The following is a 15,283-nucleotide window of genomic DNA, read 5'->3' on the forward strand; positions in this document are numbered from 1 at the left end:
GGTTCCGGGCCCGGCTTCATGTGACCCGGACCCGGCGCGTCCGACGGGCCAACCCGGCCCGCCGGGTTCTAGACCCAGCCGAGCCGGGTCCGGGTCAGTGGGCCGATGAACCGGACTCGGCGGGTCGGGCCCGACCGGCCTTGTTACCCGGCCCGTGCCCGATGAATTATTTCCCCTTGCAAATTCCAAGCCACCAACCGCACTAGATTGATTAAAAATCTAGGAATATGTTAACATCTATCAACTTTAAGTCTTTCTTGTGGACTCATTAAAATCTAGCCAATACCTAACTCCACCTGCCCAAAATAATAAATAAATAAATAAAACGCATACGCACGCCACCTAAGCTCCTACCAGTGACCACCGCCCACGCATGTGACAGCTCTCCAAAGTCTTCCGAGCTCTAGCTCCATCAATTACTATTTACTTTAGGATAATATATTTAACAAATGTTCTTAAATGCTTTATATATATATTTTTTTTTAAAAGGTGATCAACAAACTGTATTTACCAACTGAAACATCTCAAAATGAATGAAAAATCTTTAGGAAAATCAAATATCACAGATCTTGAACAAACACAACGTACAACAGCATAATTAACCTTTCAGTCCTCTTTATTTATTTATTTATTTATTTATTTTTGACTAATCTTTCTGTCCTCTATTCAACACTAAAACAAACAACACATATTCATATTTACAAGCTCTTATTTAATCGTAAAATCTAAGCCCATATAAACAAGACACACAAAAGCTCTCCAAAACTTATACTATATATACACTAGAACACCAAACAGATCAACAAACAACCATGAAAACTCCACGTACAAGCAAGCACGTAAACATGTTTACACACATTACGTAAGTAGTATTCCAAACCCATGCACACACGCATGCATGCATGCATGCATGTTACTGTATCTCAATGCTCCTAACGTTGCTCTGCTGCGGCGCGCGGTGTCTGCTTCTTGGTAATCTCAACATGGAGCACTCCATTCTCCATCTTACACCTGATCCCATCCATGTTCACGTTCTCCGGCAGCCGGAACCGGCGTACAAATTAACTTCCCTCGCCGCCGCTAGCTCCAGACGATGCCACGTGTCGCCCACGTTCTCCTCCTCCTCCTCCTCCTTCATGTTCTCCCCACTTATCTTCAGTATGTTCTCCTCCTCCAACTCCACCTTAACATCCTCTTTCTTCACCCCTACCAACAACATTATATTACATTTATTTATAACTTATATACGTTATAGATTTGAATTAAGAAAAAGGTACTGTTGGAGTTAATTAAACGGCAGGGCTTGCCACTTGGCAGGGAGTTCAGCGGTGAAGATCTGTCCCAGACCCATCTACGGTGTATGTCAAAAGGGTCTCACACGTCCACTGAAAAGGGATCCCATATTCCCATGTGCACGGCCCACTCCTGATCCAATCCAAGGTATCAAATCTAAGAAGCCATATATCTTCTTCTTTAACTTTCTTATTGTATATATCTGGAGATGTTGGTTCTTTGTTTGTTAACACGTGTGGGTGATGTCTGTTGGCATGGCAGTTTGCCACGTGCATTCAAAGGGACACGTAGAGGATGTATTGAGCTTTGTTTTGGGTGATGCCATGCATGCATACACGTAATGTAGGGGATATAGATCCACATGGCAGGTTGTTAGTTTTGATCATCTAAATGTATATATGCATACATATTCTCTCTTATTTTATTCCAAGGTCCAAACATATATATGAACGTCAAGTTCGCTTATGTGAGCCATGGTTAGTATGTGGGGGCTTTGCCAAACTTTGATGAAGAGAAGATTCGTTAGAGATATTATAAGTTTGTGAACCCTTAAATGAAGAACGTTGTTGGGCTGTAAATTCTGGTGAGTCCTTCCAGCTAGACTTCCTTCTAGATCTTCTCTTCAACTTGAAATGCATGTCATGATTAATTCAATAGAATTTTGTTTAGATGTTTAGTCCATCCGCTTGTTTGTTGTGACATTAAAAAAAAAGAAAGAAGTGCTTTATTGATCTGTCAAGATATTATATGATTAATTAATTCATTTATTGGTTCTGCAATCATCATTCATATTCATTTATTTGGTAATTAATGAATTATTCTCCTTGTACCTTTTTTTTCCCATTAATTTCCTAGTTTCTTGTGATGCCCATGGTTTTGATCTCAATAACTATGCGTACACGCACACAGCGGCACAGACACATATATACTTTTGCTGAGGAAAAATCAAACTCCCAGCTTTACTTTGTAATATATAATGTACCATACACATTATATATATATATATTATATAATATGCTTTAGTGTTTTATGAGCATAGATCATAAAATCTCTGGATGCCATTTTAATTTATGCGCACTAAATTTCTCTCTTTTATTTCAAAGTAAAATGATTTCCACCTGTGTCATCTATAATGAACAAGATTCTAAACTATAACAAATCTTTGTGGGGTTACCTTTGTTTTGTTTATATGAGAAGGCATATAAATAAACACTTTCATTTTCTTTTGTTTCTATTTTCCCTTGGCTATTTTATAGAAGAATAAAAAATTTTCCCTAGCTCGCTTTTTTTTCTTCTTCTCTCTTTTCTCTTTTATGGTATTTAATTATTTATTAAATGTGCTGTTGAACCGTCCTTTTCTCTCTGATTAATTTTTCTTTTCTTTTCTTTCCTTTTCGTTTTTATTAGGACGAGATTAATCATACCATTTCTTTTCACTTTATTTGATAACAAGAATGGTTAAAAAAAATCAAATGAAACATAATGCATTATATATTTATATATATATATCAAACTGCTTTAAAAACACATCACGTACATACGTCCAAGAAACAAATACATGACATCTCTTACATGCACCCGATCCACTTGAACATCCCTTATTAATTAAGAGCGGTACTGCTCTATTTAACAAAGAAAATCACTGATCACATGATCCACATCCAACAAGCATTATATCATAAGATTCACAACCGAGCTTGAACATGAAAACACAAAGGAAAAAATGTACATATACAAAGCAAGGTAGTATTATAATAATCACACACAAACAAACCAGACTTATAGAGAAACCCATCTGATTAATTTCCTCAACACCACTCTATATAGGAACTTGAGTCTGTTCTCCCATGGAGCAAATGCCTTTCAGTTGGTTTGAGGAGGAGGTCCATGAGACGGCTTTGCCATGTCACTCTGCTTCACAGTTGTTATTGATATCCCTCGGCTCTGCTTAAGTATATATAGATATAGATTAAAAATGAGAAATCAAGAGACAAAGAACAGAAGATGCAGTAGCATTCAATTAATACCTGAACATGAGCATGACTCATTTTGTGGTTATCTCCACCACCTGATCAAGTTCATATATGTAATTAAAGAGGAAAATTATGAACAAGATGAGAATAATAATTAAGTAGAGAACTGATGCACATATATATATATATATAGATACTATTAATTAAGCCATGCATGCATGTATATCACCTTTGTCTTTAGAGTTAGTGTTGTTAACACCCTTGACAAGATCAAAGAAGTTGAAGAACTTGTTTTTGAGCTGCTGGATGAGCTTGGCCATGAAAGAAGTTGATGCTCTTCTTTTTTTTCTTTTGATTTGAGTCTCAGTGAAGGTCAGTGTGGGGAACAAGAGCTTAGTAAGGAGTGCTTTTCATAATATATAAAAAAAATATAAAGTTGTGAAATGGATGCTTATAGTTTGTTATTCAAATAAATACATAAACAAATCAATTGTTTTGACGATCTGGAAAACTGGATCATGTCATGGGACACCACAAGTTTACCAAACATGAATATAATTAATTCAACTATAGATACATTATCTTTGCATCTGCAAATTACTATCAATCTTTTAAGTCAAATGTATTTTAAGTAAAAATATAAAAGCTTGAATAAGGTCTGAAAGATTGACTTCGTAGCTAGAATAATTAATTTTGTACATGTACCAACAAATTACTAAGACTTGGAATAGTCTTTGGTCTTTTCCGGTCTTTTATTTTTTGTATATTTTATTGGAAAATTATAACGTTGATCAAGTAAAAGAAATTAATTTTTGATATATCATTAAAAAAGTTCGTGATGATATATAAAATTACATATGTCTAAAATAATGTTGTTTTTGCACATAAGATTCAACAAAAAAAAAAAATGAAAATTTGTAAATCATCACGTACTTTGGTCTCAATATATTGCTTCTCTATTAATATTGTTATTGATATATATATCAATAACATAATGGAAAAAATGGTATTTTGAGAAAAAAGAAAAGTTGATTCCTCATCGGAAGGAGGTTTTTTATTTATTTATTTTTACGGAGAAATATGTACAACCAACATGTAAGTGTATATGTATAAATTTGATATACACACTATATATATAGAAGGTATATTATCAAATATCAAGATTTTGATTTATAAATTGAGAATGAATATGAAGTCCCACTTCACCAATTAAACACTTGAAATATATGTTTATATATATATAATTAACTGACTGACTTCTTCTTCCATTGACTCATACATCCAGCAGTGCATTCATACGAAGATTGAGATGGTCAACACGTACTAATGCCTGTGTGTTTTGACCTTTCAACCAGCAATGAATTTGTCTGGTTTCTATGTTTGTCCAATGGGTGCCAAACTAAACTTCTAATCAAACTAAATAAACAATTTCCTTCCCGTGCCTCTATTTGGTTTGATTAACATTTAACACTCATAAATCTAATGAAAGAGAAGAAAAAGAAGATAAAAGAGAGAATTTATATACATATATATGTATATATACATCCTTATTATTTTAGTCACTGATATCCATAAACAAAGACATGCCATCAGAGTAAGCACATGCAGTGAGACTCCTTGTTCTTTGATATTCTATTGAGTACCTTAGTCTGTGTCTTAGTCTGACCATATGCTTGTGGTGTGCTGTGAGAGTTGTTGATCTTGAAATTCCAATGCCAAAATGATTCCATTTCCATCCTATGCATGTATGACCTTTTCCTTTTGTCATCTCTTCGGTCTTCACCTTTACCAAAAAAATTTAAGAAACATATATAATTAATTAAGCTAATTAATTACATAAATTAATCTTCTTATTAATGTGTATGTACTTGATAATTGTATCAGCCTAGAAAAGTTCAAATCTGCCAAATTTATGACTTTTCTTAGTAGTAAATTTTAGTTGATCCATCTTATTAATTGGGGTTATAAAAATATATGGTTTGGTGATATTTATGGCCATGAGAAGGAGTCCAAGAACTTGCTACTATAAATACTGCTGGCTATAAGTGATGAAGATCTCTCAAGGCCAAGGTGCATTCAAGAAAGAGAAAGAGATCACATTATAAAGATTGATAATTAAGGTTAGTGTTAATTACTTTTTATATCTAATTATTTAATTATATATATAGTTATATCCTAACATAGATTGAGTTTCTTCATATATTCAAAGAGTTTCTTCATGTTCTTTTATTCTTCATAGAAAAGATGGAGGAAGATAATGGTAAGAAAGAAGTGGAAGATGGATCTTCAGTTAGTGGAGGGAGTGGCTTTTGTGATCCATGCTCTTGGATGAACTTCTTTATAACTTCTTTTCTCAGCTGTTTTGGCCTGTTGGATCATCACAATGATTCTAAGGACCTTGAAATTGGAGCAAGAAATATTAATGTTAGTACTCTTTCTTTCTCTTTACCTTTATGTGTGTGTATATATATATATATCTTTTTGGTTTGATGGTATATATATATACATGATTTTGATTCAGGCAATGATGGTAACAAGAAAAAGGCCAACTAAGCCTCCACCAAGCCCAGGAAGTGGTGGGAAAATCAACAAAGTTCTTTAATCAACTTGAAGAACAAATTAATAGTGTGGTTTGATGGTTTTGTGAATGGTGTTTTGTAGTTTGTGCTCTTTTTGGGAGGATTAGTAGATGAATTAAAGTAGATTTAATTAATTGCATGTAAACTCAAGTCTCTGGTTTGGTTTTCCTTAATTTGTTGGCCTCCTGTTTCTCCTTCCTGTAATACTTGGCTTGAAAATAAGTTTCAAGTTTTTCCTTTATTTTTATACATGGAGTTCCATTAATGGTGATGAGTATGCATAATTAAGATAAGTGTATGGAGAGTCCTGAAAGGTTGGACTTGATTGATGTGTTTATGAATGTGAAAGGTTGTACAAAAACAAAAGGGAAGATTCGTATCATGTCTTTTCTTTTCTATTTCAATCATTTGTGTTTGCAGATCAGAGTTTAAGTGAAGACACTAGAAGTAATTTCATTCTGGTTATCATTAATTAGGTTAGGCTATACAAAAGTAATTATTAATTTAAATATATGATATAGATTTACTTGTCATTTATGTTTTATCCAAGTTAAAAAAGTGAAGTTTGTTTTTGTACTTCTACTCACAGAGATAATATTCAAAACTCATCCATGAGTATATATATATATATATATATATATATTCATCAATTTTGCTGTCAATGTTGTGAGTTGGAGGTGGAAAGGCCTCCCTTAAATCAAACTTTTTTAATTGTCGGTTGTTTCACTGACAAAGGAAGTACCGGAGAGGAAGAAGGGAAAAAAGAAAAAGTTTTGATGTAATCTTTCAATTATAAAAATATTAAATCAAAAAGTTTTGATCATCAGCTATATATATTGGTTGCCCCTACTTGTTAGCTGCAATTATTTAATTTTTAAACTCTCAATAATAGTTTTTACTTTTTATAAATATAAACATAACTTAGTAGAGATATTAATTAGTTAAACAAAAGTACATGGAAATACAAAACAAATGGTTATAATAAATTACATGAACAATTTTTTTAAAGAAAAGTGATATAATATTTATTTTCTATTAGTTAGGTAAGAGTCGCTTAATTTTTAATTTAAATGATAAAAAGTGGATAAACCACATTCATTAAAAGGCAAAGAACCCACACAAAATACAGCAAAACAAGTCTCAAGACCCACCAGAAGTGGGAGAAACCAATACAAAGCTACAGAAAAGAAAAAAAAATACAAGAAAAGGAGGCCCCAACACGACAGGCCTCAACAGCCAACAACCACCATCGCTAAACTTCTCCCGGTGATGAGGTATGCTCCGGAGGGTCATTGGGTTCCACCTCCCTAGCCGAAACGAATTCCAGGCTCCGCTTGATTTTCTTCGTAGGCTCCTCCAACTTTGCCTATTTAGCTTCAGGACTGCATTCCTCCAACTTTTTTAAAATTTTGTTTAATATTAGTCTATTGATATATAGACTTTTGTGTAAAGAGATATATTAGAACTTCAGCCTACATAGAGTGAAGGCACGGGTGTTATAAAACTTTTGTGTTTATACTCGATAAGTATACCTATCCCTAATACGTGGCTTAATTATATTGGTTACAAAAAATATTTTTTGTTTTAAATAAAATAAACATATATTTTTTAAAGAAAATAAACAAATCACTAATTTAAAAAAAATTTACAACAGTTTCTTGCAAGAGAACGATACAGTAGCGTTCTAGTTATTAACTAAAGAAAGTGCAGAAGTTACAACATTAATGTGAAAATCTATCGTTCACAATTCACATCTCATTTAATCAATATTCACTCAAAAATAGAAAAATACAATGTTAATGCAATGATCAATTTTAAACTTTTCATAGTTTTCTACAATATATATTCTCCATAAATGAGGTGATGAGACCCACAAACTTCCCTTCTTTAAAGATAGAAAGCATGCCTTCTTTCTATATATATATTTTTTTTTCTCCTTTTCTATTTAATTGGTATGTAACAAAAGGATGATAATGTTGTAGATCACTTGTATATTATGCCCTCGCTGGGCAGTGCTGAATACTATACAGTATGTACTGCATTTAAATTTAAAGAAACATACAACATATATAACAAGGAATACAGAGATCGATATATCTAAACCTTAATGAGTAATTAATTAAAATCTTCTCATGATTAAAGTTCATTCGCTTTTTCCTAATGAACTTCAAAACTTTCTTTTTGAACCACTTATTTATATGCTTATCATGTATTGAACTATATTTCTAAAAAGATATATATGTATATTATACATCAAATTGCACTGTATATGTTTAATCTTCAGAGATAGCTATATGTATACATAATCAATATACATACGTATCTAACGTGGACCATGCCATGCATACATATTGTGGTTTTTGCACACTCACATCGATGCTTATGTATACTCCTTAAAATTTTGGTCTATGCAAATTAAAGCTATATATATATATATATTATAGGAACTTAATTATTTCCATGCTTACATGCAAATCTGAATTGCTTAATTGATTTACTTACATATACCAATTCAGTATGAAAGAATATGCTAGTTAATAACCTATTTGGAGAATTAATGCTAGGTTTGTTAACATTATATATATATATATATATATAAGTCTAAAGACTTTGATCACTTTCACAAAAGCCTTCATGAAAAAAAAAAGACAGATTTCATTCATAACAAAACTAACCTCATTTATAATTTTGTTCTTCTCAAGAACATAGCATTGATCCTCCAATACAACATTGCAAGTGATCAACAACATGTTTATCATAGCATCGAAGATGAAGGAAATGCATTCGATTGGCGAAAACTCTGCAAAATGGTGGCGATAGTCATTGAATCATCGTCATCACCATCAACCAAATGACCATGATCTTCACCAATCTCCAAGTTATACCCAGAGCAATATTCCTTCTCCTCCTCCGAAGGAGAAGGTGGCGGAGGCGGCGGTGGAGGAGGTGGAGAAGGCATAGTAAGAAATGGATAGTAAAAATTAGTTTGAGCTCTACCGATGCCACTAAAGGTGATCGACGACATATCATAAACTAATGCTGCTTCCTCCGCCGTATCAAATGTGCCTAACCAGTGTCTCTCCTTAGTATAAGGGTTTCTAATCTCCGCCGCATAACGCCCCCATGGTCTCCGCCGTACTCCTAAGTACTCCGTCGATGCTCTAGACCGTCTTCTCCTGTGACGAGGAAGGATCATGCATTGTAAGTGATCAGCCATGTCCATATATAGGTGCAATGATAATTGTTGCAAAGAGTGTTCAATATCCTATCTCTATATATAGTTACATGCAACAATATATATATAGTCTGGAGAAAGAGTTGCATTAGGGTTTGGTAGAGTAATTTGTAGGTGTTATCAAAGTGATGAAACACGTTGGTTTGGGAGTAGTCTAATTAAATAGGTAGGCTAAGTGGAAAGGTTAGGGAGGGGAGTAGCACTTTTTTATTTGGGCAGGTGAGATGAAGGAGGGCGTTGTTTATTAATTAGAGAAAGACAATGAGGAAGGTGTTGTAATTTGTTTCTGAAAGTGGTTGGTTAAATGGCTTCTTTTTTCCTTGTTTTCCTCGACATGATAAGACATTAATGGCCATTTTCCGCAATTCACTGAGTTCCATTATGCTTTGGTACTTGCCTTTATATATATTATATATATAATTGAATCACTTCATGAACTTGAAGAATTTTGGAGTTTAATTGCATGTGTAGATTTACATATATATATATATATATAATTATATATAGTGTCAAACAAGATATTCATTTAGTTTACTGATCTATCTTGGACTGTTTACTTATAATACATCTTGATATGTTAGTCAATCTTTATTATCGAAAATATTGATTGTATGTTACTTGATTGATTGATTCTCTATAATTAAAATTAAGAAGGAAGATCAAGTTTATAAACTTAGTTTCTTTTGTCAAGCATGACCTCAAATTCTTCCACAAAATAATTAATAAAATAGAGAGTGAGAATAATTGTTATCTAGCACAAAAAATAGATGAATGTCATTTCTTGTTTAAGAGACAAATGAATCTCACTTTGTATTAATTATAAAAGTGTGTGATTTGTGCCAATTGAAGTGTATAGAAAGTTTGTATGAAGATCACAATTTAAAAAGTATCTTAAGAAAAATAGTTGGATACATATATAGTCATGAAACATTAATTATATAAGGAATTATTTAGAAACATATATAGTGTTGCATATAATTGAATCCATTTTTTCAGTAAACTCTTGTTGATTATGCTCAAATCAAATGTTACAATCAAAGGAGTTTTATTCCATTGTCTTATCAAACCAGAAAAGAAGATAAAAAGTTGTCCCACTGATATGTCTATGCTATAATTAAATAAATTAATGGAGTACTTCATTAAGTTTAGAATTCATTAAAATAAATGAAGATAATACTTTGAAGAAGTGGGGAGCATACTTCTCTTCAAATGAGGATAGGAAAACTTTATACTATAGATGGAAACAGTTATATATTTTTCTTAAACCCTTCATCTTATGTACTTCCAAATGGCTGAAGATACATTCAGTGAACTTATAAAATTTTTTGCACCCCGCTCACAATACAAAAAGTATTATATTTAATACTTGATTTTGTCCATTCTCTCTCACTCTTTTCCTCTTTATTTTAAACAATCATTCAATATATATATATATAGACTGTCCAACATGGTGCTTTTCTTTATGTTGACAGGCTGAAGTTGTGAGGAATATAACATTAGTTGTAACAGGTGTTCTTGCCACAACGCGTGCTAATAACCCAGTGTTCAAGTATTTGACTCTTATTGAGGATGCGGGAGATTAAGAGTTTTACTCTTTTAATAGATGATTAAGAGATAGTTAAAACATAATAATAAAATATGTGTATTTAAAACGACTTATCCAAATTATAAATAAAGAAGTAAGTCTTGTTTATATTTAAAAAAATTGATAATTTTGTGTTGTTTTGTTTTTCAGATTTTTTTCAAAAAAACAAAGATGAAAGGTTAGTTCTAGAGAAGTTCCAAGCAAGAACAAATTAACATGTGAAACATGTATGACCATCACAGTGTGGTATCTCTTTATCTTTAAATATTTATGTAATTAGAAAAGTGAGTATTCATGGAATAATTGTTATTTTCTTCATCATTAAAAGTTCATTCCAATAAACTAGTGCTTGCAAAAGGAATGATATTCCCTTCTCACTTGTGAGTCATGTGAATTATTGCCTCATTGACATGACAGGATCGGAGTTGATCAGTTAGCATGTTTACTATATAATAATAATTATATATTTCGTATATTAGGTAATAATAATACTCTATGGCAATAAAAAATACAAATGTTGTTTAAACCTGTAATATCACATGGGACATGAGTTATTTATTTTTCTCGTCTCTTGATATTAAGAATATATAAATGAATCAGAAGGCTCCCTAATATTTATATATATATATATATATGACACAAGTAGTGGAGATGCCCATTGGATCATGTCTAACATGACATGAGTGGCCACACAAGGTCAACTACCATTTTGAGTTCCACCTTCATTTTATTACATCATATTGTTCTTGTTCAAATTGCCAACAATTTCAAAAGATCTCATCAGCACACTATGCACACTATACACAGATGCATTATGTATACATAAAGAGAAAAGAAGTTTAAAGATTCTCTTAAAGGAGAGAACTTCAAGAGAAAACAATCACACACAAAAACATTCATCTTAAAAGCAATTAATTAACACACATACAGAATAAAGAAAAAGGTAATAATTATCTTTAAAAACCAGAACATTATTGAAAGACAGAAACAAAGTCAAGAATAAGAATACAGTACTATATATATATATATATCCATGCATGCATGCATCCATGCATGCACTGTTATTAGTGCGTCTATATGCACTACCACTGAACTCCTCCATTAACATGACTGGAAAAAGCTCCACCACCATTTGCACTTCCACCTCCATGAAAACCACCAAACCCTAAAAGTTTACCATTCATGGTTCCACCCTCATCAGTACTACTACTACCTTGCTTTGCCGGCATCGAGCTTTTATCATCTTCGGTCTCTCTATACTTATTGAGATATATCTTAAGAGGGGCAACATAGTTATCAAAACCAAGTGCTGTCATGGCAGAGAGAAGGTCATCTCCGTTGATGGTCTTCCTCTTTTCTCTCTGGCACTTGTCAGAGGCCTCGCCGGTGATGAAGCTTATGAACTCCGACACGCACTCCTGCACCGTCTCCTTGGCTTCTTTGGAGATCTTTGCGTTGGCAGGGAGGGACTTCTTCATGATTCTGCTCACGTTGGCTATGGGGAGGAAGCAGTCTTGCTCTTTGGAAGAGGTGGCTCCGCCGCCGGCTCCGCCGCCGGAGTCTGCGTCCGATGGAGGGCTGTTGGCAGGGCTCATGAGCTGATCATGCTGGTGGTTCTTCCTTCCTTTCATGGTGGAGATGGTGAGAGAGTTGAGGACTTTAGGGTTTGGTTTTATAGGTTAGAACTTAGAAGAACAAATTTAAGAAGATGGTGGGAAGAGTAGTGCAAGTGGAAAGACTGTTTTGATAAAACATAAAGTAAATTAATTATTTATATTTACCTCTTAATAAATTAACTTAAATAAAGAAATGAAAACTCAATTATATATTTAATAAATGAAGTAAATAATAAATTTTTTTATTATTTTTTTGTCTCTTGTTTTTCCCAATTAGTGTGATATATATATACATATATAGAGCTCTAATTATAAGAAGATTTGAATATTGATTAAAGAAAAAAAAAGTAATATTTTGCTAAGATTCTCCTCCAATCACATCATGAAAAAAGGAATATATCACGCCGAAGGATGCAATTAAAGCCATTAACAATAGTTATTAAATTATAAATTTTGCCAATTAATTAATGAAAGAAATTTAAGGGATACTCAACATATATGGTTGTGCCAAATGTCTACAGTATGAACTAATATCATTTCATAAACACTTAAATGACCATTAATATATGTCTTCTCACTAGATTAAATGCAACTAAAATATAAATAGATGGTGATGTTGATCAAATAGGCATGAGTTATAATGACATGGATGGACTTGTTTATAGTTGTAGGTCAAATTAAGGGTTTGTGTGATCTTGCCTCAAGAGACATGTTCAAGTTTGGGAATGATTAAGCTTAAAAAAATAAATTATAAAAAGGGTGACTAATTAAAAGATAATGACAAGAAGCCAAAAGAAAGAAAAATTGATACCCAAAGACCATGCCATGTTTTGATGCCATGAACCTCCACATAGAGACACTAGATGCCCTATTTATTTATTTATTTATTTATTATTTTTTGAGTATCTCATTGAGTTGGTATAACTTAAGTGTGTGTATCTTTATATATTGGAAAGGAACAATCGTATTTTTAATCTTACATTTACTTCTACTGCATCTATTCTTATTAAAATTTATCATGTGTTAATTAATTGGTGCTCTGCAGCTAAAGATTCGACACAACAAGTTTCCAACGAGTCCATTGTGACTGTCAAGCGCTTCCTCGATTTCCTGAGCGCCAGATCTACGGATCTCGCCAGCAACTCACAGCCTCCTCAACCCCATGAGTGATCCCTTTGGACCCGGCTGAGCTGACCTCTGCTGTCTCTTGGTGGACTTCGTCTCCTCAGCTCCTGGTTGTGGATCTTTGTTTGGGTTTTTTTCTGTTGTTGTTTTTTTTTCTCGTTGTATTGTTCTGTTACACCGCTGGTGTTGCATCCTCCTCTTTTCATTTTCCTCTGTTTTTTTCTTTTACTTGTTTGTCTTAGTCGTCTGTTGTTGTTTTCGGCTTTTTCCCTTTTTAAATAAATTAATAGTTTATCCACTTTTATAAATATATATATATATATATTAGGGTATTATATTGTCATAATAAAAGTTGATAAAAAAGTTTTAGTAACTTGTTTGATAACTTTGTAGTTCTTGCCGGCCTTAAACTTATAAACTATAGGAAGCATCATACAAGCAAGCTACAAATATAATATATTAAAACTAATGACAGAAAGATAGCAAAGAATTCTTTTTATTAATGGCAATCCAATATTTATCTAATTCATTTGTACATCACTATAATATCAATGCTTAATTTTTTTAGTAATGGCAACGATTGTTAATATCTTTGAATTGAAGTTTAATTAACAGAAATGTGTCTGTTATGAATGTTTATGGCATGATTTCTTTTTTCCTTTTGTTTGAACACATGACTCTTTCTTCTATGAGAAATTAAATTAGAACCTTGAAATATTATGATTTGTTTTTTTGTGGGTAGTTAATAGTTTGTTTATTTAGATTGTTTGGCACTGAATAAATAATTTAATTAAGGTTAGCAAAGTGGATAGCCTGTGAATTGAGTGTTGCCAAATAGACTTTGTTTGTTCATTGCCTTCCAAATTAGCATGCCCAATCAAACTCTTCTAATTATACATATATATATACACACATTATATCCTGCAAAAAAATAATAAAATATATAAAATAAAATTCACGGAACAAAACTCAAGGAGTTCCATTTTTTTTTAAAAAAAAATTAATTAGATTATTAATTAAATTAATTGAATTTATCCAAACTCTAATGTTATATATGAATGCATAATGTATGTATATTATATAGTATACATCAATAATATTTTTATAAAAAGCCTTTATTTTAATTTAAAATATTAAAGTATTCTAAAGTAGATTACAGGCTTTTAAAGCTTCATAATATTGTCTAGGTTTGAAGATCTTTGATTCTTTATTTTAACTATGTAGCCGGTTGTTTTTAATTTTGTATTTAATTTTATTTTTCAAAATAAAGACAAAAAGTTTTCTTGCGGATAACATTACGTACACCCATGATCTTACAAGCTTCTTTAATTATTAAAATTTATATTATCTTGAGACATTTAATTTTACATACAAAACTAAATTTCTTTTTATATATTATATATATATATATTTTTTGACAAATAAACAACAAACAACTCCTATTAAAAAAAAATCAAGGATATGAAAAAAAAAATTAACACATATGTACTCTCATCTGACACAAGCTTTATGGTTTGATCTCAGACCCTCCTAAAAATGAACAACTTAAAACCTACACAAGAGACTTAGTGTTAATAATTAAAAAAGCCGTTATCTATTATAATGTATTATATTATAACAATTCGATATCAAATGATATTGCAATAATATCAATAATTAAGACCTATTTACATATTATTATTATTGCTTTGATGCACTTCCTCATACCCACGGTGACTTATTTATTATGTTATATATATTTTATATATTTATTTATTTATTTGGGTGATCGAGCCCATCAGCAAAAAGCCCAGCCCATTTAAAAAAAAAAAAATACTAACAAATGTTGTAATACTAATAAGTAATAACCGTTACACTGAACCGGTTTTCAGAGTCCA

The 15,283-nt window shown here is 32.0% G+C and overlaps 2 protein-coding genes and 2 long non-coding RNA genes across 5 annotated transcripts; 1 reads left to right on the plus strand and 3 right to left on the minus strand.

Annotated features, from left to right (window-relative positions):
- Positions 1-2,773: 2,773 nt before the first annotated feature.
- LOC120262199 lies at positions 2,774-3,674 on the minus strand. Its single transcript, XR_005536719.1, has 3 exons — positions 3,496-3,674; positions 3,321-3,361; positions 2,774-3,237 (listed from the first exon to the last, which is right to left on the minus strand). It is a non-coding gene; the product is annotated as an uncharacterized LOC120262199 (long non-coding RNA).
- Positions 3,675-5,257: 1,583 nt separating this feature from the next.
- Positions 5,258-6,094, plus strand: LOC120262072. 2 transcript variants are annotated; one of them, XR_005536703.1, is made up of 3 exons: positions 5,258-5,386; positions 5,506-5,690; positions 5,788-6,094. It is a non-coding gene; the product is annotated as an uncharacterized LOC120262072 (long non-coding RNA). The 2 variants fall into 2 exon arrangements; XR_005536704.1 differs by having other exon boundaries at positions 5,261-5,386; positions 5,511-5,690.
- A 2,506-nt stretch (positions 6,095-8,600) lies between these two features.
- LOC120260265 (ethylene-responsive transcription factor LEP-like) lies at positions 8,601-9,062 on the minus strand. The gene has a single exon (XM_039267706.1). The coding sequence runs from the start codon at positions 9,060-9,062 to the stop codon at positions 8,601-8,603; it is 462 nt and encodes a 153-aa protein (XP_039123640.1).
- A 2,535-nt stretch (positions 9,063-11,597) lies between these two features.
- Positions 11,598-12,432, minus strand: LOC120260939 (nuclear transcription factor Y subunit B-3-like). The gene has a single exon (XM_039268531.1). The coding sequence runs from the start codon at positions 12,294-12,296 to the stop codon at positions 11,748-11,750; it is 549 nt and encodes a 182-aa protein (XP_039124465.1). The 5' UTR covers positions 12,297-12,432; the 3' UTR covers positions 11,598-11,747.
- Between the last annotated feature and the right edge of the window lie 2,851 nt (positions 12,433-15,283).

The sequence above is a fragment of the Dioscorea cayenensis genome, chromosome 5, assembly GCF_009730915.1.
Source record: "Dioscorea cayenensis subsp. rotundata cultivar TDr96_F1 chromosome 5, TDr96_F1_v2_PseudoChromosome.rev07_lg8_w22 25.fasta, whole genome shotgun sequence".
Classification (NCBI taxonomy): Eukaryota; Viridiplantae; Streptophyta; class Magnoliopsida; order Dioscoreales; family Dioscoreaceae; genus Dioscorea; species Dioscorea cayenensis.

What these genes read in the sequence shown, in the direction of transcription:
- LOC120260265 (XM_039267706.1), bottom strand. Translation starts at nt 9,062, where the DNA reads ATGGCTGATCACTTACAATGCATGATCCTTCCTCGTCACAGGAGAAGA.
- LOC120260939 (XM_039268531.1), bottom strand. Translation starts at nt 12,296, where the DNA reads ATGAAAGGAAGGAAGAACCACCAGCATGATCAGCTCATGAGCCCTGCC.